The sequence below is a fragment of the Peromyscus californicus genome, unplaced genomic scaffold (genome assembly GCF_007827085.1).
Source record: "Peromyscus californicus insignis strain IS unplaced genomic scaffold, ASM782708v3 Scaffold_4__1_contigs__length_199733344, whole genome shotgun sequence".
NCBI classification, from domain to species: Eukaryota; Metazoa; Chordata; class Mammalia; order Rodentia; family Cricetidae; genus Peromyscus; species Peromyscus californicus.
The window spans coordinates 152,211,478-152,236,837 of record NW_026294562.1 but is presented as its reverse complement, the minus strand read 5'-3'; the positions used below and the strand labels follow the sequence as shown (position 1 = coordinate 152,236,837).

Here is a 25,360-nt window from a genome sequence, read left to right as displayed (position 1 = left end):
TGTATGTCTGTGTAATGTTATAGATAAAAAGTAGTAGTAGTCACAGTTACCTATTCCCCTTAAGCTGTTGTTTCTGTTAGAAATATCAATGCAGACAGATACAGCAAACACAAATAATTCACAGTTGTCACCTGCCCTCCCTTGGTGAGCGTCTTCATAGGTGCATTGTGGTCACACATGCACACACCGGGTTTGCCTGCCACTTAATAGTGTGCTCTGACTGTTTCACCATTCCGCAGTCACCTACAGAAAACCATTTCACTGCCTACACACTGAATACCAAATGTCTGAGTTTTCCACCAACCTTCCCATTGTCAGACACCTGCTAGATGTCCTATGATTTCATTTCTAAACTAATTGGTTTATTTAGTGCAGATTCCATGAGTTAAGGTCTCGGCCTGAATAGCCCCACATTTCATTCACCAGTGGTAGATTTCCACATCACCTACACTTCTGTCAAGCTGGGCTGCAGATCCCTACCCTCCTTGGTTTTAAGCAGTTTGCTTTTTCCAGTGTCTTATGATAGACACAAGAGCAGGTCTGGAAGTTCCCAGCACTGGAGTTGCCTTTGCCACAAAGGCACTGTGAGCCACTGTTCTAGCACACAAATGCATCCACCAGTCTGAATGTTCCCTGAATCTCCTTCTTAGGGGTTTTTAATGAAAATTCTATTGTGTGGGCATGGTTGATTAAATCTTTAGCCATTAGTACTTGACTCAGTCCCTGGTCCTCGCTCTCTTCCCAGAGGAAGATTGTACCCAGTCATTCTCCTTCTTTTCTAAATAAGCCAGTCTTAAAAACATACAACAACGAAACAGAAACAAAAGACATAGTAATAAAACAGATTCTTATCAGTTTTATTTATTTCTACTCATTTCTGTGGTGAATCATCAGTGTACAAAGTACAATGATTTAGTCAGTTATCCTAACTACATAAGGCTAGCTGTGTTTAAAAGGCAGAGAACTTAAAATGTATTTAATAATGTTTGAGAGCTACATAAAATGATGCTGGGTGAGAAGTCTAGAAATTTGAGCCATGCCTCAGCCCTGCTCTTAAGCAGACTGCAGCCTGATAGGGCAGAGTGTGATCAGTGTGGTGAGTGGTGTACTCAAGTTGTGTCTACTCAGCACCATCCAGCAAATCTTTATTGCATGCAGTGGACTAGGCACCAGTAGTGTAGTGGTGAACAAGGCAAGCACCCAAGAATATACTTATGAAAGCAGCTCCCTCATCTGTAAAGGTGCTGTGTAGGTATTTGAGACACAGGGATGTATTATAGAAGCTCACGATAGCCTCATGGCTCTCTAGGATAGTCTGTGTTGAGAACCTCTGTTTGGCAGAAGTATCAACAGCATTTCCATTCCCTCTTGGTGTCTAAAATGTAATGAACTTCAAGGTTAAGTATTGGATTTGCTTCGGACTCAATGTGAATTAGCCCTCCAAGATCAATAAAACTCCACATTCTTTGCAAAAGCAGCAGAGCACACAAATTGGCCTGATGGTAGATTTTCAATAATCAATGCCTTGTTTTTAACACTTTGTGAGCTTAATTTAATGCCAGTTTTGAAAACAGATTAAGTCCACCTAATCCATTATGAAAGAAAAGGGAATGGTAACATTTAAGTTTTAAACAAACAAAGGTAGAATTGGGCTACAGAGATGCCTTGGTGGTCAATAACTCATGCTGGTCTTGCCCAGGACCCAGGTTCAGTTCCCAACACCCACATTCCAGAGCTCACAACCCCTTTAACTCCAGTTTGGGGGACCTTTGCCCTCTTCTGGTTGCCACAGATGTCAGATACACATTGAAATGACTAAGTAAGGCCATTCTGGTCTGACTCCATTTTGTGTTTGCTTAGACAGTTCTCAGCCCTCTACCTCCTGCCCCCCACCATTCCTCCTTCCTTGGCCACACATTTGAAATTGCTATGGCCTTGATGGTCCAGGTATATTAGCCAAAATAATTGGCAAGTTATGTCTAAAATAACTACTATCCTCCGCCAGGAATGAACATTTCAAGGTTACTCTGACCCTTGTTGAATTCTGATGTATCGTGGTTTTTGCCTGTAAAATGCTGTATCCCTGAGCATGAGCATGAGCACCAAGATACTTTTCAGAGGCTCAAGCCCACCTTGGTCTGGCCATCAGTAAGAAAGACTTAAACTTTCAATTTTGGATTATTCATCATATTTATCAATAATTATCTCATGTTAATCATTACCATATGGTGCCCATACCTACATACAAGCACACATACACATAAAATAAAAATAAATCTTTTTTCAAATGTAAAATATATATTTATCTGAATGTGCTAATTTTTTTCTGGAGACTTCCTTGTATTGTCCTAATAACCTTTAGAGTTAATTTTAATGTTTTTCCTCATATATATGTTTTCCACATATATTTTGTCAAAAACATATATGTTTATAATATTTTTGTAAGAGCAATTTTGAGTACTGTGATTTATGCTCATTATATTTTTATAATAAATAGTTACATTTAAAAATTACATCTACTAATCCCATCACAAAGCTATTATAATTTGCTTTGAAGTTGGGTGAACTAGATGAAAAGAAATTAAGTGAGTTGTGTAACAGAGCTTTTCTTGTAACCCAAACCAAACTGTAGCCATGATCTCATAGACCATGTTTTTGTGGATCACAGTCTGGACTGAGCTCTGGCATTCTGGCCTTTCCTAACCTGCCCTCAGCTGCAGATGTCTGAAGTCTAAGGAGAGCTGGAGGGTGCAGGGTGGCTGCCCTTGCTGTCTGCCAGCTTTTCAACTGAAGTCTCTTCAGGCAGCCTAGCTGGGCCTCTGTTCCTAGCCTCTTACGTTAGGCAGTCTTGCTTGACTATTTCTCTGAGAAGCCATTTATTGATTGTTTGATTAGCCTTGTTACCCTTATTATCACACTGTTCTATGGGGAAAAGCTAATTATAGTCTTCATTTTACTTACAACATCTTTTCCTGGAAAGATAGTGACAAATAAATAAGTTTGTGAGGTGTCTAGTCTTTGAGATGGTTTCTAATTTGTCAAGTCTTAAAAGGCTGAATAGTTAATGATTGCATCATGTAATTAGTTTAATAATCAATCATATTCTTTTTTAAAATCACAGGCAGTTGCTGGGTACTTTGATATATATTTTGAGAAGAATTGCCACAACAGGGTAAGTATCATGAGTTATTCATAAGGATTAATTATGCGGAGTACTCTGTTTGATTTGTGCCCCAAGGTGTTTGATCAGAAGCATTTTGCTGTTGTAAGCAGTCACAGCTTGTATTTGATGTAGTAGATTAATGTACCATGATATTAAAAATCGTGTACTTCATCAGATACTTCTGAACTTTACCAATGCAGGTCGTGTTCTCTACGGGCCCTCAGAGCACCAAAACACACTGGAAACAGACAGTGTTTCTGTTGGAAAAACCGTTTCCAGTTAAAGCAGGTGAGTAACATTGCCTTCATTCTGGGGGAATGGTGGTCACTCATTAGAAGAACATACAGATGCTGAGGTGGGAGGTCTTAGAGCTGCCCACCTACGTGTGTTTAAAGTATTTTAGTATTTGATTCCAAATGTATTTTAAAGAGTGAAGAGATGGCTAGGTTGTGAATAGCATTTGCTGCTCTTCCAGTGGACCCAGCTTCATATTCTAGCACCCATATCTGGTGACTCACAACCACCTATAACTCCAACACCAGGGGATCCAGTGTTCTCTTCCGGCCTCGGCAGATACCCACACATACATAGTATACCAACACACACACACTCAATAAATAAATAAGTTTTAAAAATCTGTATTTTAAGAAAAGTTTCCAATTTTAAGTCTCCGGTTTGTTGCGTGTTTGTTTTTTTGTTTTGCTCTGTGTTTAGGAGCTAGGGATTAAACCTATAGTTTCACACATGCTAGGCAAGCATTCAGCCATTAAGTAACAGGGTCAACCCTTAAGTCTAATTTTTACCTTCTAAAATAAAGAATATTATGTACCTCAAAACTAGCAGATAATTCAGAAAAAAATTAAAATTTATTTTATGTATGTGATACTTTGTTTGCATGTATATATGTGTACTGCATGCATATGCCTGTGGAGATAAGAAGAGGCCTTTGGAGCCCCTGGAACTGGAGTTACAGGTGGTTGTGAGCCACCATATGGTGCTGGGACCCAGGTCCTCTGCAAGAACAGCAAATGCTCTTAACTGCTGAGCCATCTCTCTAGCCTCCAGAAAGTGTTTCTTTAGGCAGTAACTAGTAAGTGATAGCATGCATATATGACTAAAAGAAAATGTTTTATTTCCTAAGTGATTAAGCCACTATCAGCAATAGAATGTTTAAGACTCACTCAGTGGTTACTGGACTGGGGCAGCTTTGTATAGAGGAAGGAAGGAAGTGTCTACGCTGAAGCTGCTTGCTTCAACTTTCTCCATATGTGTATGCAAATAGTTACACTCATAAAACTGCATGTAAGTGGGGTATTGGAAGAGTCTTTCACTGCCTTGGTTTCTCTCATTTTGTTTGTGAATGATATTTACACACATAGCATTATTCATCTGACCCACATTTGTTACTTTTTTCTTTTTGGTTTTTCAAGACAGGGTTTCTCAGTATAGTTTTGGTGCCTTAACTGGAGACCAGGCTGGCCTTGAACTCACAGAGATCCGCCTGCCTCTGCCTCCGAGTGCTGGGATTAAAGGTGTGCTGAGCTTTGTTACTATTTTTGAGGCAAGGTCTCATTCTGGAGCCCAGGCTGGCCTCAAGCTCAGAGCAATCCTTCTGTCTCAGCTCCCTGCATGCTGGCTGCTCTACCTCTTCTTCCATGTAGCTGCCAGATTTACTTACTCATCTTTTCTCTGCCATCATTCAGCTTATTTTCACTTTTCTCATTTCTGCAAAGCACTGTGAAGATTTCTGTGACCATGTGCCGAGAGACTGTTGAAAACACACCCAGGGAAAGTGTGGGGAGGGGACATCGAGACTTGGTAGTGTCCAGCAGCGGGAGCATGAGTTCTGTTGTGATAGATGGGAATGGCTCCAGACAGTTGTTCAGACTTAGCAGGCTGCAAAGGGGTTCAATGTCAGAGATACTTACTGCTACTTTTAAAACTGAAGAATCTGTGTTCCAGTGTTAGGATTTGATGAAGCCGAGCAGGGACTGCATGCTGCCCTTATGCTAAGCTCTGTATCCTATTTCCTGACCCGCTGAGATGGCTTTGATTTCATGGTTGCTGCATAAATAGAGTGTAAGTACAGATGCGGCCATTGGAGGAAAGCTGTATGTCCTGGCCCCTCTCACTTCAGGTTTCAGTGCTGTCTGGGGGAATGAGACCTTGATAGTCTCTGAAGCATAGCCCAGCTGACCTAAGACTAACAGAGATGAGGATTTTGGATGCAGCTTGCTTTCATTTTTGCAGCTCCTGTTAGCCTTGCATGAAAACTTGAAAGTCTTTCTTATGGTAAGCTTGTCATCTTAACTCTAGGATGTTAAAAGCAGGCCCACCCACCTCTTGTGTTTTAGACTTGAGGGAGATGGAAGATAGCCTTTAAGCTTGCTTCTCCGGTCTCCTTCCTAATTTAAAAGAAATACTTGATAACTAGTAAGAATCTGAAATTCTACCTACTCTTGTAGTTACCCTTCAGATGACTGGTGCATGCTTCACCTCCAGGCTTTTCCTAGTGTTAGGAAGCATGTGTGTGATGCTAAGGCTGCCCTCTAGCCTCACCAACTTAACACCCTTTAATGAATAGAGACTAGAAGTTTGTTGGAGGGCAGAGTTAGACCTCTGAGAGAACAAGCAGATGAGACAAGAACTCTAATGCTGCATAGAAAGCTGATGAGAGAGCACATCGGATAGGAGCACAAGGGCATACAGACAAACCCAAACACTGCCGTCCACCAGGACTCCGGCGGTTCTCAGAGGCTGCCTGAATGCTGCTTTTACCAACTGTATTCCTTCAGTAGGGACTCAAGAAAGCCCATCCCTTTGTGGTGGGAATGTGTCATTCCTGTTACCGGCATGCACCCAGCAAAGCTTTGAAATGAGCCTCAGGGAACTAAAGTGCAAGAAGCTCCGTGACCATAAAGGAAATGATGAAACCTGCCACTCCCCGTGAAGTCCTTGATAGCGGCATTTGGTCAGACACCAAATGCAGGAAAATAGAAACTCATAAAGACCCAGCAATGACAGGATTAGCAGAGAAGCACATTGAAATAAGTCTATTTTCTACATGAAATGAGTGTGTGAGAAGACATTACACCCGAATGTCACTCTCTAGGTGGACAGAGGTATCTTAGTGGAAGACTAAGTGAGATTAGTAGCAGGACAGGTCATTAAACTTGATAGTCCATGAAAGTGCTCTGAAAATGAGCTGGGAACTGGCAAATGCCTAAGGTAGAGGTGTGAGTGATTAGGGTCATCCCCTGCTTCATAGTCAGTTCAAAGCCAGCCCGAGCTATGTGAGACCCTGCCTTGAAAAAAGCATCTCTCAGGTAAATAAATAGATGGATAATAGAGTGAGAGATAGATGCTTGAGTGATAAAGATAATAGATTGATAGATATAGATGATTGGTAGATGTCAAAATGAGGGGGGAGATTTAACAACAAACATTGAGTTTCTCACTGTGTAGGGAAATTCTAAATGCCCTGTCCTCAGTATAGTAACAGGAGCCCCTAAGAAAGGCAGGAAGAAGAGGCATAGGGCAAAAAATAGTTATGACATAATAGTCAAATTTTCTACATTTGATAATAACTGGAACCCACAAATTGAAAGTCCAGTAAGATAAACTCCCACATAAAACAAATAGTATAAATTGCTGATCAACGGATTTAACAAAATACCTTTATAAGGCAGACCAGAAGGAAATATTACATAGAGAGAATGAAGAGAAGAGACTCAGATCCACATCAGAGGGCTGACAAGATGGCTCAGTGGGTCCAGTGCTTGCTGTCAAGCTTGACAATCTCAGTTCAATCCCTGAGACCCACATGGTGGAAGGAGAGAATCAACTCACAGGTGTGGATCTCTGCATGTGCACTCAAGCACGCACACACACACACACACACACACACACACACACACACACACACAGTGATGAACGTGTGTCCATATACACACATTAAATAAACAAATAAGTAGTTTTAAAAGAAAAAATGTTTAAGACCTGTACATTAGAACTGCAGAACATTACTGAGAGAACTTAAATCCTAATAAATGGAGAGGTGCACTGTGTGGTTGGTTCATTCTCTGCACCATACACAAAGATGAACACAAACACTTAATGATTGTAGATGCCATCTGTTTTTGTCAACAAAAACTTGTATTACATTTTATTTATTTGTATATATAGGTGCACATGTGGAAGTCAGAGGATAGTTTAGGGAGTTGGTTCCCTCTGTCCACAATGTGGGTCCCAGGGATTGAATTCAAGTCCTCACTCAGGCTTGGTGGCAATGCCTTCCTTTACCTGCTGAACCAACACCAGACCTAGACACGTAAATTTAAAGGCTTTAACTATAAAGCACATGGTCAATAGATCATCTTTTGAGACTTTTGGAGTGGCAGGCTTATGAAAGGGAATGTTGGCAAGACTCTGAACTGTATATGCCATCTAAATTTTAAACTCCCTGGTTGCACAGTTTCATCCAGATAAAATTCAGACTTTCCCAAAGCTGTTTATAAAGAATTTTTGTCTTTCATCCTTCCCAGCTACACTCTTTCAGGGCCCCCAGACTAACTGACTCATGTTCCAGCTACATTTTCTGGTTGGGGGTTTTGTGGTACTTGGGAATCAAACCCGGGGCTTCACAGATGCCTTGGAAAGCACTCTACCACTGAGCTGCATCTCTGCAACTCCTAGATTGGTCATTTCTTATTAGCTCATTGTCCTGTTTTCTTAAGAACTTCCTCGGATTAGTCAAGATAGTCTTCTACATAGCAGCAGCTGTGACTTTCCTGTGTGAGTTTCACTTCAGCTCTGCTCACTTTGGAGAGTCTTACTGGTTGTCCTCAATCATTGGCTCCCTACTCTCTTCTCCAGGTCAACTTGTACATACATCTGCTGCTGCATCCCTTAGGCTGTGCTGAGTTCTATTGGCATGAGTCCTTAGCCTTTCAATTTTATCTGTTAGTGTTAGGCATATCAATATTGCTGTGTTGAGGGACTACAGTAAGAGAATAATCACTCACTTAAGTCCAGTTCTTCTGACACTTAGGGTGGCACAATGCCAGGGCACTTAACTCGCTGCTATGTGGCCATCTTGCCAGCTCCATTGTGCTTGGGGTCCTTACTGTGTTGCTGGACTTGAACAGGTTGTTTGGATTTTATCTTGCATGGCTGAAAAGAATTTTCTGTGTGTGGTTTTATGCATGGCAGGTTTTTAGGTAGAGTTCGAGCCAAGAGTCTGCTATTTTGGAAATTTTACACCATAAGAATTTTGGTATCCATGATGTAACATGCAAGCTGTTTGTTTGAAGCAGGGTCTCAAGTAGCCCAATCTGGCCTTGAACTCACTGTGTACTTGAGGATAACTGAACTTCCGATCCTTTTGCCTCCTCTTGAATGCTGACATTATAGGTGTGCACTACCATACACTCATGTAACACGTTGTAAGTATAGCCATGCAGTTATTCTTCCTAGATGGTTTATGTGTGCGTATATCTGTGTCTGTGCTTTTATCTTCAACAATGGCCAGTGTTGTTTGGTAAACTAGATTCACTCCCTGTGAAGTAGACTGAATACCTAGAAAGCAGGCAGATAGATGGCTGGACCCCATAGTTTACACTAGGGAGACAGAGGCAGGTAGATCTCTTGAGTTCAAAGCTAGCGTGGTCTACATAGAGAGTTCCAGGCCAGTCAGGGCTGTACAGTGAGACTCTGTCTCCAATTTTAAAAGAAAAAAGAAATAAAAAGAAAAGGAAAATAACAAGGGGGAAAAAAAAGATGTGAATAAAGAATTTCTCCAATTAAGAGCATGTCTGAAATAAGAATTCAGCCAGAATCCTTTGGGATTGGAGCAAAACTCACTAGGTTTTTGTTTGTTTTATTTGCAGACTAGTTCTAAAAATAATTGTAAAGAAATGGCCCACTTCAGAATTTGGGGGTGCTCCAGCTTGATGGGGGGCCTGTCTCCAGGATGGAGGGTTTAGTTGCAGAAGACTTCCTATTAATGTGTGGTGTTTCTTTGCATCTGAAAATAATACGTGCTTTTTTACACAGCTTGCACAAAAATTTTGTATTAAAAAATTCTGATCTGTTTCATGTTTATATTTGAAAATATGATTGTGATCAGGCTGTTTACACACACAGTGCACTTGCTTGATATTCACACATACAGTGAGCTTGCTTCGGTTGTTTATACACAGTGAGCTTGCTCAGGTTGTTTACACAAGCTTGCTCAAGCTTTTTCTCTATATACAGCAAGAGCTTGCCGTACACACTCCTAGCAGCATTGGTTATTTATATCTGCCTGACACTGACTAATGACTCTTATCTAGCCTGCAGTGACAGCCACTGCCTTGGCACTTTAGTTAGGTATGGACAGTTGAAGGGGGCTCAGCAGTATGAATTATGTGTTTACCACTGTAACCCTTCACACCATTTAATTAACTTCAGTAAGTGTGTATTGCACCCTAATCTTTGAAATTATTGCTGTGGAAGAGAGGTCTTTTGTTTTATCTTCAAACATGGGAACAGCAGCAATATCCGCTTCATATTTAAGGCAGTTCATGTTTAATGTTCCTACCAGTGCTGTGACTTCTTGCCACGGTTTGTTTCAAATACAGTCGGTTATTTTAGCAATTCTCTTGGGTGCATAATTTTATCTGTACTTTCTTTGTTGTCTTTGTGTCTCTGAGACAGCCTCACTCTGTGGTCCAGTATCTCCTGCCTCAGCCTCCTGAGTGCTGGGATTATGGCTGGGTCACTGCCCAGCCTTGTGTTTGTATATGTAATTTGCATTTGTGTGATTACTAATGACATCATCATTTTTCATCTGTTGTTGGAATCTGTGTGTCTTTTGTGGGGATTTTTGAGACAGTCTATGTATCCTTGCCTGGCTTGACCAGGCTGGCTTTGAACTTGCTATCCTCCTACTCCTGCCTTTGCCTCTTAAGTTCTGGGCAGTAGTCATGTGCTACCACATCCTGCCCTTTTGCCCAGTTTTCAGGTGTGTTATTTGTTGTCATTTAGTTGTGAGAATTAATTGTTCGCATAAATGGAAACAAGTTCTTTATCAGACAGGGGCATTGAGAATATCTTCATCCCAATTCCTGCCATGTCTTTCCAAAGAATAGAACATTTTTATGAGTTTTACTAGGTCAGTCATTGATAGCATGTGCCTTTTGTGCTGATTCTAAAACTTCAGCTGATTCCAACAAGGATGTCGTGTTTCTTCTGGAACGTTCAGGCTTACTCTCAACATTTAGGTCTATAATCTGTTTCGTGTTCATTTTAAGAGTTAGTGATTCATCTTCTCAGTTGTTCCATCTTCATTTCTTGACAGAACTGTCCTTTTCCCATTTAATTACCTTGGCTCCTTTGTCAAAAATTAATGGGCCATATGCATATGGGCCTCTTTCTGAGCGCACACTTTGTTCTCTTGATCTATGTGTCTGTCCTTAAGCCAGGAGGACACCATCTTTATAACTGTTGAGTCCTCTTGCTTCTTCAAACTATTTAGGCTCTTTCAGATTCCGTTGAGATAAACTTTAAAGGCATCTGAATTTCTGCCTTAAGCCCTTGCATTGGGGTGCTGATGAGGATGCACTGAGTCCACAGACAGTGGGGAGAATGTGGTCCACACATCATACTTGATGTTGATACATGGCATAAGTTCCATCTCTCTGTTATATACCAATACAAGTTCATTTAATTCAGTAAGTGGCATCTCCTTCCCAGTTTCACAGTCAGTAAACGATAAATTCAGACCAAGTTTGTCGGTATAAAATAAAAGTTTAAAACTACAAAAGGATATGACTCAGTTGGTAAAGTGCCTGCCCTTCAAGAATGGGGACTAGAGTTCAAATCTCCAGCACCCATATAAAGAGCCACATGTGCCATAATCCCAGTGCTGAAGAAGCCAAGACAGCTTGATCCCTGAAGCTCACTGGTTAGTCTAACCCAGTTGTGAGCTCTAGGTGTAGTGAGAGGCTTCCTCTCTCCAAGAAATAGTAAAGTTGGGCCAGGAGTGATGGCACATACTTTTAATCCTAACATTTGGAAAGGGACCAGAAAAAGGTGGTCTCTATGACTTCAAGGTCACTCAAGGATACATAGTATAAAACCCTGTCTCAGAAAACCAAAAATAACATAAAGTAGACCCAGCTAAGGAGCTATTGGCAACTGATAGTTTCTGGGAGAGAAGCAGTCAGTTTTCTTTGTAGCCCCTGGTAAGTCCGTATAAGGCCACACAGACAACTAAGAATATAAAAGCAGCACATATTAGACTTAGTGGAGGTTTTTTTTTTGTTTTTTGTTTTTTTTTTAAAGCTGTGCACTGTGGAGCATGGCTTTAATCCCAGCACTTGGGAGGCAGAGTCAGGGGAATCATTGAGTTTGAGGCCAGCCTGGTCTACAGAGTGAGTTCCAGGAGCAGTCTTAAAAATAACAACAAAAAAGACACAAAGCTAGGTGGGAAGGGAAGGAGAATGGATCTGGGAGGAGCTGGTGGAATAAGGGTGAGTATGATCAAAACATACTGTATGCAACTCCTAAGAATTAATAAGAAATTAAATTAAAAAATTTTAAATGGGAAGCAATTGAGGAAGGCACCCAACCAAGGTTGACCTCTGGTCTCCATACACACAAGTACATTATGAAATATATATGTATAATGGATTTTCAAGACAGGGTTTCTCTGTGTAGCCCTGGCTGATCTGGAATTTGCTTTTTAGACCAGGCTGGCCTCAAACTCACAGAGATCTGCCTGCCTCTGCCTCCTAAGTGCTGGATTAAAGGCATATGCGTGACTGAATATATATTTTTAAAGGGATTGGTAAGAAAAATCAACAACATTATTATGTATTTTAAGTTGCAATTATCTTAAGATTTAGTAAAAATATTAATGCCATTGTTTCTTCTCTTAAGTTAATGCCATAATAGATAAGTATATTATAATTTATTAGAATTGCATAATTTAGACACTAATGCCATTACAGGAAGATGTGACTGGGTAGTGAAACTGAGGGTGTTTCATGTCCTTGTTAGCATATTTATTTGGCTGTAACAACTGTTTTCAGATAGATGGGAGGCATAGCTATACAGCAGAAAGACACAGACTTGAAAATCAAATGACCTCTTTTATTAAATCCTGGTGCTTGGGACAGGGTAGGCAGCTCAGTGGTAAGCACTGACTTAGCACATGCAAAGCTCAGGGTTAGTCTTAGCACCAGAATACAAACAACAACTTTTTCCCACTTGGACCATTTGACTAGGAACTAGGAATGGTGGTCATGCTGCTGTTGGTGAGCATGCCGACTTGAGATAGTTTATTTCATTTTCTTACTGAGACAGAGAAAAGACTAGATGTGTTAGCTCACACCTGCAAGGCCAGCCTTGGCTGCATAGTAAGATCCCAGTCAGCCCTGGGCTATAGAGTGAGATCCTGTCTCAAATAATAATCACAACATAGAGGAATATTCTAGCTATCAGAGCCACAGGCACACAGAACTTTTTTTGTTTTTTGTTTTGGTTTTGGTTTTGGTTTTTCAAGACAGGGTTTCTCTGTGCAGCTTTGCGCCTTTCCTGGAACTCGCTTTGTAGACCAGGCTGGCCTCGAACTCACAAAGATCCGCCTGCCTCTGCCTCCCCAAGTGCTGGGATTAAAGGCGTGCACCACCACCACCGCCTGGCTCAGGCACACATAATTTACACATCAACATATAAGTCACTTTTAGATTTTGCTGAGTGGATTGTGCCCTGGCCACACTGTTTCTTCCATTGCTCTACCTGTGAGTCTTGCCTCATTGCAAAGACAAGTGGAGTATGTGAGTAATGAAACCATCATATCCCAAGAACTGCTGTCTATTTTAGTCCATATTGGAATGGGAGAAATTAGTGCCGGACTTTCGTTTTTAAATGTGGCATATGTCATATGTTCAGTATTCAGACAGTTAACACACACACACACACACACACACACACACACACACACACACACACCTATCATCATTCTTCCCCCTATATTGTGCCCATCCACAGTGTGAAGCTATGCCTAGGGCTGTGGTGTGGTCTTACTAAAGCAGGGAATGCTAAGGATACCACCGTCAGCCTTGCTTTGTTGCTTTGAGTGACTCTGCAAAGAGATGGGGAAAGTTAAATGAGAAGGTTTCGTACTAGAGGGCACACAGCCATTCCTTTGAGTCTCTAGGAAAGCCTGGCTTTGCCCTGTCACAGGTGTCGTTTGGTGGAACTGGTTTGTGTTCACTGTTGGACCTCTGTTGGTTCTTCCTATTTACAGTGGCAGGACACGGAAGGCCAGCAGCCATGTCTTGTGGATGTTATGTTCACAACAGCCTGTTCTCACTCTGTGCTTTGCCTTTCTTTGTAGGTGAAGCCTTGAAAGGAAAGATCACAGTTCACAAGAATAAGAAGGATCCTCGTTCCCTCATTGTGACCCTGACCTTGAACAACTCAACTCAGACTTACGGTCTCCAGTGACCGTCATGGTCTCCAGCTGCCCCAAAGCCTGAAGCACACATGACTCACATCTTTAAAGTGGGGTCGGATGGTCAGTGGGAGGGGCAGGCTCCTAGGGCTCCTGGGTAGTAAGCGTAGATAGAGTAGGGAGCTCAGTGGAGTCTGGTGCCCTCCCGCCTCTGCTGTGGGGATCCTAGCCGCAGAAGCTTGCTTGGAAGATTAGTTGAAGGGAGTCCCTCTTCTGCTAAACTGAGAGTCATTTAAATTGGCTTACTTTTGGAACAGTAATAGTCCTGGATTTTTATATATATAAGTTTCTTACTGTAAATTTTGTTTTTAATAACGAGCAGCACAGAGCAGTGTTTTGTTGTAGATTTCCTTTCTGGAGGAACAGTTTTTAGTTACACTCTTGACTGCAATATCAGGGTATCTCAAGACTAGGGGGCCAGTGGCCTGGAGAGCAGCGGCTCCTGCAGATCCTGCAGATCCTCTTTGCAGAAGTTGAGGCAGTTCTCTCCGGCCACCTGCAGCCCTCAGCTGTCTCTCCTCAGCATTCTCTAGCCATAGATGGCACTGCTGGAGGGGCCGACCTCAGTACTCAGCATTCTCTAGCCATAGATGGCACTGCTGGAGGGGCCGACCTAAGTACTCAGCATTCTCTAGCCATAGATGGCACTGCTGGAGGAGCTGACCTCAGTACTCAGCATTCTCTAGCCATAGATAGCACTGCTGGAGGGGCCGACCTCAGTACTTAGCCTAGGTGCCGTAGACGCCTCTTAAGGCTGAGGTAGATGTATGCCTCTCAAAAATGCTGCCTTTCAGACCAGGTTTGTGTGCCAAGGTCACACGTCTCGTAAGATTATTAAATTATGTTATTCGGGTTGAAAGAACAAAAATATTCAATAAAATGTATAACTATTGGAAAATTGGAAGCATCTTTACACTGATTCCTGTTGTGAGGTCATAAGCATTTAACAAGTCAAGGAAGGAGTCAATTTCAAGAAAATAGTGACTTCAGCAGGCCAGCCAAGCATGATCTTTGTCTAAACTAGATATCAGCAGGAACTCAGGCTCGTCCTGAAGTAGGTGGGTTCCCATGAAGCTGCAGATCTCAGTGTAGTCGTAGTCTCTGTCCTTAGCCCAACTCCCCTTCACGAGATGCCGGTTATGTTAGTACAATTCAGGTGTTCAGGTCAGGACCTTAATAAGTGGAGGTGACGGTATTGTCACCAGGACCACAATGAATGACCTGGCTCCTACCCAGCTCAAGAAGGGTAAGAAGATTACAAAAGAAAAGAACTGGACTGTCAGCGGAGAGGAGATTGCTCATCAGATTTTTTTTTGTTGTATTTTGTTTTGCAGTATTAGAATTTTACCCCGGACCTCACCCATAATAGGGAAACACTGAGCAATGCCCCAGCCTTCTCTTCCTTTTTTTTTTTCTCTTTCCTTTCAGTGAATAAATATTTTCTACTATTTAAAAAAGTATTTCTCAAAAATCATCCCCCGGGCTGGAGAGATGGCTCAGAGGTTAAGAGCACTGCTTGCTCTTCCAAAGGTCCTGAGTTCAATTCCCAGCAACCACATGGTGGCTTACAACCATCTGTAATGAGATCTGGTGCCCTCTTCTGGCCTGCAGGGATATGTGCAGACGGAACAGTGTATACATAATAAATAAATAAATTTAAAAAAAAAAGTATAAAAAAAAATCATCCCTCTTGCCAAGCATGGTGGTGCACACCTTTAATCCCAGCTCTTGGGAGGCAGAGGCAGGTGGATCTCTGTGAGTTCGAGGTCAGACTGGTTACATAGTGAGGATGACTTCAGGCAGGGGTTTTGTGGCAAAAACAGGGAAGGGAAGAGATTTGATTAGGGACAGAACAGGGGAGTTCGCTGTTTTCCTTAGACAAGCTTGTTTTGGAACTGGAGTCTTGTCTCTGCAACCACTGGGTGTCTGGGGTTGGGCAGCCACTTTTCTACAGTTTCCACATAGCTGGTTTCTGGGAGCTTTGTGCTCAGTTATGTCCTTGGCTTTTGGGGTGTATTGGGGAGTGTTCCTTAGGGGAAGGTTGTCTGGTTTTTTGTTTTGTTTTTTGTTTGAATCTCATGTATCCCAAGCTGACTTTCAACTTGGTTTGTAGCCAAGGATGATATTGGAGTTTGAACCTCTTACATTCACCTCCTAAGTAATCTGTTTCTTTTCTTTTTCTCTTTCTTTTTCTTTTTCTTTTTTTTTTTTTTTTTTTTTTTTGCGAGGGTGGTGGTGGTGGTGGTGGTGGTGGTGGTGGTGGTGGTGGTGGTGGTTCGAGACAGGGTTTCTCTGTGTAGCTTTGGAGCCTGTCCTGGATCTCGCTCTGTAGACCAGGCTGGCCTCGAACTCAGAGATCCGCCTACCTCTGCCTCCCGAGTGCTGGGATTAAAGGCGTGCGCCACCACTGCCCAGCATGTTTCTTTTCTTACCACCTTCTTGGAATTAACCGATGTGCCCCACTTGTACCTGCCCCTTAGGGTGGAAGAACCGGGATCTCGTGTGAAGTTATGTATGTAAGATCGGTTTCAGGGCTTCGTACCGCCTCTTTCTGCTGGAAGTAGTGGTAAACTAGTGCTTAGAGCTTTTAGCCAGAGAAATAGCAAGGCATGTGAGCCATCCCACACTATCATGGAGACCAGGAGGTCATTTGTAAAGACGGAAACTGTAGCTCACAGAGCCACAGATTTCATCTGGACCTGCTTTCTTCTCATAGGGAGACCAGTTTGTGATGAGAGGTAAGGTCAAGGATTGCCTAGTGCACACTAAGTGCCACCATTTTGGTTAGTGCTCTGAGGACTGCCACCTTCTTTATTTGAATTTCCTACAGTTGTTCTTGCACCGCCATGTCAGATGTGGCTCCCACAGCTAATGGTACTTCCCTGCTCCCAACTACAGTAGGCTCCCCAGCTCTTCTCATACTCCATAGTTGGTTGTGGGCTTTCCACTTTCGTGAGAATAACAGGGTAGCTCAACGATAGTGTTTAGAGACCATGTTTCCTCAGCTGAGACTGAGGTAAAATCTGGGTGAAGTAATTTGAGGTAAGGTTTATAATCTGTGCAGAAAAACTACTTAGGAAAGTAATAAATGTATTTTTAGTGACAGCCGTAAGTAAACAGCTCCCTCCTAGGACTCATGACTGGTCACGGCAGAGAAGGCAGGCACAGCAGGACAGGGGTTACAAGGACTTTGCTTTTGAAAATCAAAAACATGGAGCGAGTGAAGCAATTGGAGGTCCATCTGTGCGGATGGAGGGTTGAGTAGAAGGTAATTTTTACATTTGTCTATGTTAACCATGTCTAAACAGTTACAGTTACTGCTCAGTTTAAAGAAATTTAGGAAACTGCAACTTTGTAGCTCATTATCCCTTCAGTTAGAACGCTCCAGCAGACTGGGTAGGCAAGAGCCAAGCACAGTACTCACTGGTAATCCTCGTACTCAGAAACTAAGGCAGGAGGATTGCAAGTTTAAGGCCAGCCTGGACTACGTGACAGTATGGTTTGATGTGCTTCCCAAGGCTGTTGTTGGTCTCTGGTCCCAGCTGGTAGTGCTACTTTTCAAAGTTGTGGAAACTTGAGGTGACAGAACCTGGAAGTAGGTCTCTGAGGCCAGATCCTTGTAGAGAGCTTATCCAGCCTCCTTCCTTGGGGTCAGGTCCTTGCATAGACTCCCTACAAGCACACAGGGCCAGGTGAGTACATGCCGATCCTTTGAAACAGTGAACCAAAAAAACAATTTCCAGGCCAAGCGTGGTGGCACACGCCTTTAATTTCAGCACTCAGGTGGGAGCAGAGGCAGGCAGATCTCTGTGAATTCCAAACCAGCTTGGTCTCCATAGTAAGTTCCAGGCCAGCCAGGGCTGCCAAGAGACCCTGTCTCAAAAGAGAAAAACACCAGCAGCAAAATGTAACTCCTCCGATTTTGATCAGAAGAATGAGAAAAGTTACTACACATAGCCAGACCATCTCAACAAACCAAACAGAAATGTGTCACCAGAAGTATTAAAAGTTGCGGTTATCACAGCGCTACCATAAACTCTGAAGTGACTCAGCAAATGAATGGCTTCAGAGTCTTAAGGAGCTTTCAGGAGTCTGGCTGACCTCCAGATCTCTAAGAGGGGCTCAGGGAACTTATGTCATGTCAGCAGTGTTGCCCATCCTGCTAGGCTGTTTCCTGACACCTCCGACCCTGAGGCAGGATATTTAGTGCGCCCTTGCCCACCTGCCAGCAGGGCATTGTTGCCTTGAAGTCTCATCTGGTTTTTAACCTTGTCATGATTTCAAGTGTCTCCTTCCTAAAGTGAAACTTTCCAAGCAGAATGATAAATAAGCAGTTTCAAAATATCTTTACAACTCACTTGACCTTCCTAATACATTTTTCATATATTGTCTGTGCATCTTGGCTGATAGAAAGTAATTCATATTCCTCTAGGTCCAGATTGTAGCTGAATAATACATAAAAACTTTGTCACTGAATTCATGTGATTACTGAGAGTTAACAGTGAAGAGAGGAAGGCAACTAACTAAGTCCCAGTGTGTTCTCTGCATGGAATATGCAGTCAGTAAAAACCAGGTCTCCATGACAACGTGAACCTTGCCGTGGGGATGTTGAACCAAAAGGTAATTTTGTGTGAGCCTAATTCATTTATTTCTTCATTCAAGATTTTTATTTATTCATTGTATGTGTATGGGTATTTTTCTGTATGTATTTCTGTGTACCATGTGAATACGTGGTACCTGGGGTGCTAGAAGGAGGGCACCAGATCCCTTGGAAATGGAGTTATAGATGTTTGTGAGCCACCATGTTTTTGCTAGAATGGAACCTGAGTCCCCTGGCTCAGTGCTCTTAACTGCTGGCCCATCTCTCCAGCCCCTAGCCCAAATTTTTAAAAGGCTACCTATGCCAGAACATTAAAAAAGAAAACAATTACTTGTTCAAGTGTTTGCATCATGCTTGATTCTTCATAGCCTCACTTTCTGTGGAGTGATAGAAATTTGATCAATTTTTAAAATTCTCAAAATAAACTGAGTAGCTGTTGTGTGGACTTTTCCAGGGGCAAAAGAGAAGCATTAATCACTCCAGCTCAGGCTCCAACAACAGACCAAAAAGCAAGTCCACCACTGAATCAAGACTGGTGAAACGATGAGTTTCATTCGGGTTACCTGCAGGAGCATGGGCAACTTAGAAGTGGCTACAACTCCTAACAAAATCTCTTCCCTCTGCCACCAATAACTACCTGTATGTCCTGTGGGTGGAGAGGCCCGACGGTGTCTGTTGATGGGTCTGGGCTGTGCACATGATCACTGAAGCCGAGAGTTCATGAGGGTAGAATTCCAAAATGGTAGCATTTGAAATCGTGTTGCCTAGTGTTGATAGTAGTAGTGAATCCAAACACACCAGTCACCCATCAGCTGGAATGTGGAGGTCCAAGAACTTACCTAGAAAGATCACTGATTCTCAAAATTTACTAAACACACTCCTGATGAGACCCCTAAACCTTGCAGGCCATGCAGAAGAACAGAGCTATTGCTGACAGTGAGAGGATTTCTCCTGTTCACAGCTGCACTAATGCACAGGGCAACCGTGGGGAAGTCACAGGCCCCCAGAGAAAGGCTGTTTATATTTTGTGATCTCTTTAATTATGTATGAAGTATTGACATCTTTTTTATCACTTTTGTGTGATGGGGTGGGGAGATGCATGCCACACACACACAGCACACGTGGAGATCGGAGGACGATTACTACCTGGTCTCCGTATATATTCTGAGCTGGGTGTGGTGGCACATGCCTATAATCCTAGGGCTTAGGATCCAGAGGCTGGTGGATCTCTGTGAGTTCAAGGCCAGCCTGCTACAGAGTTCCAGCCTAACCAGCACTGCCCAGTTGAGACCTTGTCGAAAAAACATACACACACACACACACACACACACACACACACACACACACACACACACACACTGGGCATGGTGCTAACACAGTGCCTTTGCCACATGCCACAGTACAGTATTCGTCTCCAGGGAAACCACCTGTACCGTGGCATTGTGAACCCATCTATCTTTGGAATACATCATCATTTTTACTTGAGAGAATGACTCACAAGCTGTGACAAGTAAAACAGAATGAAGAGTTCCTTACTAACGAATAGTAAGACTCAAGAAGCTAAAATTAGAATTTTGGAAAATAAGTATCCCTCCTGCGAGCTCCAGGCTTCCCCGTGATTGTCTTGTGCAGGTAACCACAGCTGTAGTGAGTGCCACGGTGCAGTGGCTGTGGTGTCCAGAAGACACTGCTGGGCAGCACTCGGGTTCCCTGCTAGGCCAGTTGAAGGCTGCAGCGCCACTCACTTCCAGGCCCATCCTCTGCTCTTCCCATGGTTCTGATAGCTGTCCCCTGTTATCTTACCAATCTCTCTCTCACTTTCTCCAATAGAGTAAGAGCCCCAGGAAGATGGGGGGGGGGGGGTCCGTTTTGAGATTTAGTGGTAATATTGACATGATTTTAGTACTGAATAATAAACTATACCAGCACTGAAAGGTCTACATAGCTAGGTGAACTACTAACACACACACACACACACACACACACACACTGGTAATGTTACAAATGTCTTTTCAAAGGGCACTGTAAACCTTGAAGTTTCATGTTACAAGCCAAATGTTTGTTGGTGCAGTTTAAGATTCCACACTGTGAGTGACCTGTAAGATACTGTTGTGTGTTAGCTTTTGATGAGGCCATTTTTCATAGACCCAACCAGAACGGCTTGCCCTTAACTGTGTTCTGTGAGATTTGTAACCAAGACAGGCACTTCTCACTAGATGGTGGGTTTGAAAAAGAAAGCTGTTTTCATAACTATTCTTTCTGTTCCTATCTATGTGCTTATCATTTTAATTAGTAAGCACAAAATTTTCTATCAGAAAACAAAACGACTCACACCACAAGGGCCTGAGCTTGCACATCAGGCTGGAGGGTCCTGTAGTCTGATATGCACATGTAATCTAAGACTGGCAACAGCTGATCCTGCCATAGGAAACTGGCTGCCCAGATACGAAGCTTTCCTTAAAAGATCTGATTATTTCTAATTAAAACGTTTAAAAAGCTGGATGTGTTGGCCAATACCTGTAACCCCATGAGGCTGAAGAGGACAGATAGAGAAGTTGAGGCCAGCCTGTGTTCTATAGCAAGATCTTGTCTTCAAATAACAATACTAATTTGTTCACTTAAAATTAGCAGGTAAATAAAAGGGTGCAATCATCAATGACTCAGCAAAATCTCAACGTACTGCATGGACAGTTCTAATAATTAGAAACATTTCAATACAGTTCTGAGCAGGTCATGGGAATTGTTTGAAGTGGTTATCTTCCCATCTCTTTTCAGAGTTTTCAAAAGAACGAACGGCTTGTGTAGGCTGGGAGTGTGTTAAACATGAGGTCTTCATTAGCATGCGTCTCCATGTAGCCCTGCTGAGATCTCTAATAGGATTCTTCCCACGAACCTTCTCTGTGGGCTCCTCTGCAGTTCTCCAGGCTGTGGCTTAATGATCCTGCTTTTCCTTAAATAGACACAGGTGTGGCTGAGGCAGTCAGAATTCTGCGGTATGTCCTGCCATTCTGTTAGACTTTGACGGCATCTGGAATATGCTGAGCCAGGAAGGTCACGGTAGCCACCTAGGCTGGGAAACGTGGGCAGGGCTGATCCATTCTCACCACCTGGAAGCTTAGTAAAGAGGAAAGGGTGAGAACATTCTGGAAAGTAGGAAACCCCAAACTGCTTCTTACTAAGTGAGATCTTGATACAATTCTAGTGCTTAGGAACTAAGGAATTTAAATTTATGTGTATTTGCTTTTGTTTTCCTTTTATTGACTGAGGCAGAGGCTTGCTGTGTAGCCAAGCCTAGCCTCAATTCAAATCAGTCCTCTGGTTCAGCCTCCTGGTTGCAGGCGCACATCTCCGTGCCTTGCTTCGTTTTGCTTTGCTTTTTATGTTGGTTTTTATTTTGAGACAGGGTTTCACTGTGTAGCCCAGGCTAGTCTTGCAGTGATCCTCCTGCCTCAGCCTCCCACATGCTAGGATTGTAAGTCAACCATTCTTAATTCATATAGAAAATGTTTTAACCAATAGTTAAGACATAGCAAGTGCAAGGCCCTTGGTTTGACTCCCAATACTGTAAAATAATAATCAGTTATGGAGTGATCTTAGTAATGAATACTAGGAAGGACGGGGTGGAATAAATACATTTAATTCTCTTCTATCATAAGAAAAATAATCATAGGTCCCATTTAAAATGATGTGTCAGAGAAAGGGGCTATTTAGGAGGTGTAAGAAATGAACACAGAAAGGTTAAACACATTATTTGTAAGGTTGGTTCTGGGAGTGGAGTGGGGTTGGAGAGGACTGAGGCACAGGCATCTTTGTGAGAAAGGCTTCAGGCTATAGTCTAGGTTGACCTGGAACTCACTGTGTAGCTCAGGCTAGTGTCAAACTCCCAGCATTTGTTCTGCCTCAGCCTCCGGAGTGCAGGGTTACAGACGTGAGCCACCATACCCCATAAGGGTGTCTGTGTGATGATCAGTTTTTGTTTTGTGTTCTTGCTGATTAGAACCAGCCTGTGTACTTCATAGGTAATAACAGCAAAGCATTTCAAACGGAACCATAGCTAGCTAGACCTGACCTGCCTATCAGTAAGCTGGGCTAGATGGACAAGGGGAGCCTGATGAGACACTTGTGACTCTGGTCTGGTAGAGTCCCTGCTTTGGCTGTTGGCCTTGTTGAGACAAGAATGATGGCAGGGAAGCGCAGCCTCCAGCTGTTCGAGTGTGTGGCCTTTCTTTGAAGATTTGTGTGCCAGACCAGAACTCCTGACAGAGCCTTATAAAGTGGGGCTTTGTAGTAGACATTTTATCCTCTGGATGGCCTGGGAAATGGCTCTGTTCTGGCTAAGTTACCGGTGGAGGACTATGGGCACCTGTCTCTGCCGTAGCCCTGTGTTCCCGAGAGCCTCTTGGCCACTGCCTGTACAGTACAACCTAGGAGGCCACCCCTGTTTGTTTTCTCAGATGGGAATCTCACTTGGTAGCTGTGGCTGTTCTGGAACTCATTTTGTTGACCATGCTCGCCTTGAACTTGTGGCAGCCCCACCTCATCCTCCTGAGTGCTGGGAATACTGGTGTGTGCCACCATGCCTGGCTAATACTTTATTTGTGTGGGTTTTGTTTTGTTCTGAGATTATGGGTGTGCCATTATACCCAGATTCTAAGTTGTTTCTTTAAAACCCACAGCTGAGACCCTTCCTAAGAAGTGCTGAGTATAGGGATCTGTTCCTGTCATCCCTTGTTCCCGTTGTCATGTGATAGCGGTCAGCATCTTGCAGCTTCGGTATTCCTCAGGATCCAGTCAGGGAAGCACTGCATTTGGAGAAAGACCGGTGAGGCCATTAAAACCACCTGCCCTGGAGCTAAAGCAGCCGAGGCTCATCCTGGCTGCATGCTTTCCCACTGGTGTCTCCTTCCTGCCTCAGTTTACTCTGAGGAAATAGGTAGAGTCTGTCCCTGCAAGGTGAGCCCCGTGTGTGTGTGTGTGTGTGTGTGTGAGGTGCTGCAGTGCAGAGCACTAGGAAAGTGCCATGAACACAGTGGCCGTTGACATTTCCCCATCATCAAACTCCGGCATGGCCACGAGAGTCTCCCCCACTCTGTTTCCTATCAGACTGCACCAGGAAGGTGACGGGATGGAAAGAGCTCCTGATGTCCCCCTGAGCTAAAGCATTCCCAGCCACACGAGAAAGGTTGAAAATTTGCCGTTTTCTTCCCAGAACCTGCCAGCAGGGAAAACTGGTTTCTGACGTATGTGCATTTAAATTAAAGTTCCTTAAATAGAACCCATTTAGCTGTCCCATGGCTATAGAGGACTTCCTGTGGCATCGGGAATGACAGAGCTTTTGAGGCCAGCCTCTTCTGTCTGCATCAGCAGCAGCAGGAGCAGGATTCGTCACCCTTCACACAAGACTGGCCTGGGTCCCGACTTGCCCCAGCCACCTCGTAGCCCTGGCTCTCCCCAGTCCAGTGAAGGGCATGAACCCCTCAATGCTTTGCTTCCTGCCGACTTAGCCAGCTTGTAGCAGAGGAGATGAGACTGCGGCATGTAGAATCACAGAAGAGTTGGGGAGGAGAGACCAGCTGCATCCTACCTTTGTGAAAGTTGGATTTTATTAGGGAGAACAAGGGTGAGCTTAGAAGGCAGGAATGAAGAAAGGCATCATAAGAAGTACAAAAGGAAATAAACAATACTTTGATCTTGGACCGAACTACAAGAGAATGTCTCAAAAATACAATACAATAAGTTTCAATTTCACTAGACATTGAAAACATTTAACAAACATCAAGATGTGTTTGCTTGTCAGGATGAGCAAAGATGGTTTTTAACTCATAAAACCTAATGTTGGCAGAAGTGCGAGGAATCCATCCAGCATGGTCTTGCATAGTGGTTAGGATTCTGCCATCTTGGAGCAGTGATAGACAGGATGTGTCACTGTTGGAGATGCATATGCTGTTTGCCGTGGATGGCTGACTTGAGAAATATCTCTGAGAAGGTGATCAGTCAAGTTAGCCAAGGTGTGTGTCCAAAGAGCTTCAAATGACTGATAATAGTGAAATATTGGATGGAAACCAATAGTAGAGTCAAAATTAATCCCAATAATAAAAGTTTAAAAAAGAAATCCCAACTGATGATTCATGTGGTAGAATGAGCTATTGGTCTCGGGATTTGAAATGGAGTTTTACTATGTTTTCAGGCTAGTCTCGAGCTCATCAGCTACAGTATCCTCCATTTCACCCTCTGAGTATCAGGGATCCCAGGGGACCCCACCTTGTGGCTTGGTCTCAGTACCTCACCCCTGTCTAGTCACATGTGATCCTCACAGAATCAGTCAACTTCTGCATCCCTTGACGCGTGGACTCGGCATGTGATGTCCCTTGGCGGGTTGTTATGGAAGCCTGGCCACAGTTACCAGTAGGTAAGTAACATCCCTAGTCAGACCCTCACCTGAAACTCTAGTCCGTCCCCCCCCCCACACACACACACACACAGCTGCAGGTAACCTGCCCCAGCTGTGGGAGACCAGCTCCCACTTTTTCTCCAGGGTACTTTTGAGGAGTGAGGGATAAGAGATTTAGATAGAAATATAGAGGGGAGGGGCTGGAGAGATGGCTCAGAGGTTAAGAGCACTGGCTGATCTTCCAAAGGTACCGAGTTCAATTCCCAGCAACCACATGGTGGCCTACAACCATCTGTAATGAGATCTGGCGCCCTCTTCTGGCTTACAGGCATACATGCAGGCAGAACACTGTATACATAATAAACAAATCTTTTTTTAAAAAAAAGAAAGAAATATAGAGGGGAGAGAGAGAAAGATAAAAACACAGGATAGCCTCGGGAGGCCCTGGATCCTAATCCACTGGCCCTTTCTGTCGCTTCTAAAGGGCTTTTTAAAGGAATGCCAAGGGGTGGAGCAAAAGACCTCCCCCTAGCACAGCCAAGTGCAGACCCTTCCAAACACCTGGTAACTGCTCATGCGGTCATTCCATCCCTTTATATAGCCCCGCTGTGTAAAGCAAGCTCAGCTCTCACTAGGAAATGTCTGTGGGCTCCCACACCCAGCTGCCTGTGGTCATGGCATTGCCAGAGTGCTTAGGTAGTGGGA

The 25,360-nt window shown here is 43.4% G+C and overlaps 1 protein-coding gene across 6 annotated transcripts in view; it reads left to right on the top strand.

The window, feature by feature from the left end:
* Positions 1-15,810, top strand: part of Prmt3 (protein arginine methyltransferase 3) — an 80,073-nt gene extending 64,263 nt beyond the window's left edge. For all 6 annotated transcript variants that reach the window (XM_052762561.1, XM_052762562.1, XM_052762566.1 and 3 more), the window contains 3 exons: positions 3,122-3,172; positions 3,364-3,451; positions 13,548-15,810. In XM_052762561.1, coding sequence (XP_052618521.1) covers positions 3,122-3,172; positions 3,364-3,451; positions 13,548-13,657 — 249 coding nt within the window. In that variant the 3' untranslated portion in view covers positions 13,658-15,810. The remainder of the gene's footprint in view (positions 1-3,121; positions 3,173-3,363; positions 3,452-13,547) is intronic.
* Positions 15,811-25,360: the final 9,550 nt, after the last annotated feature.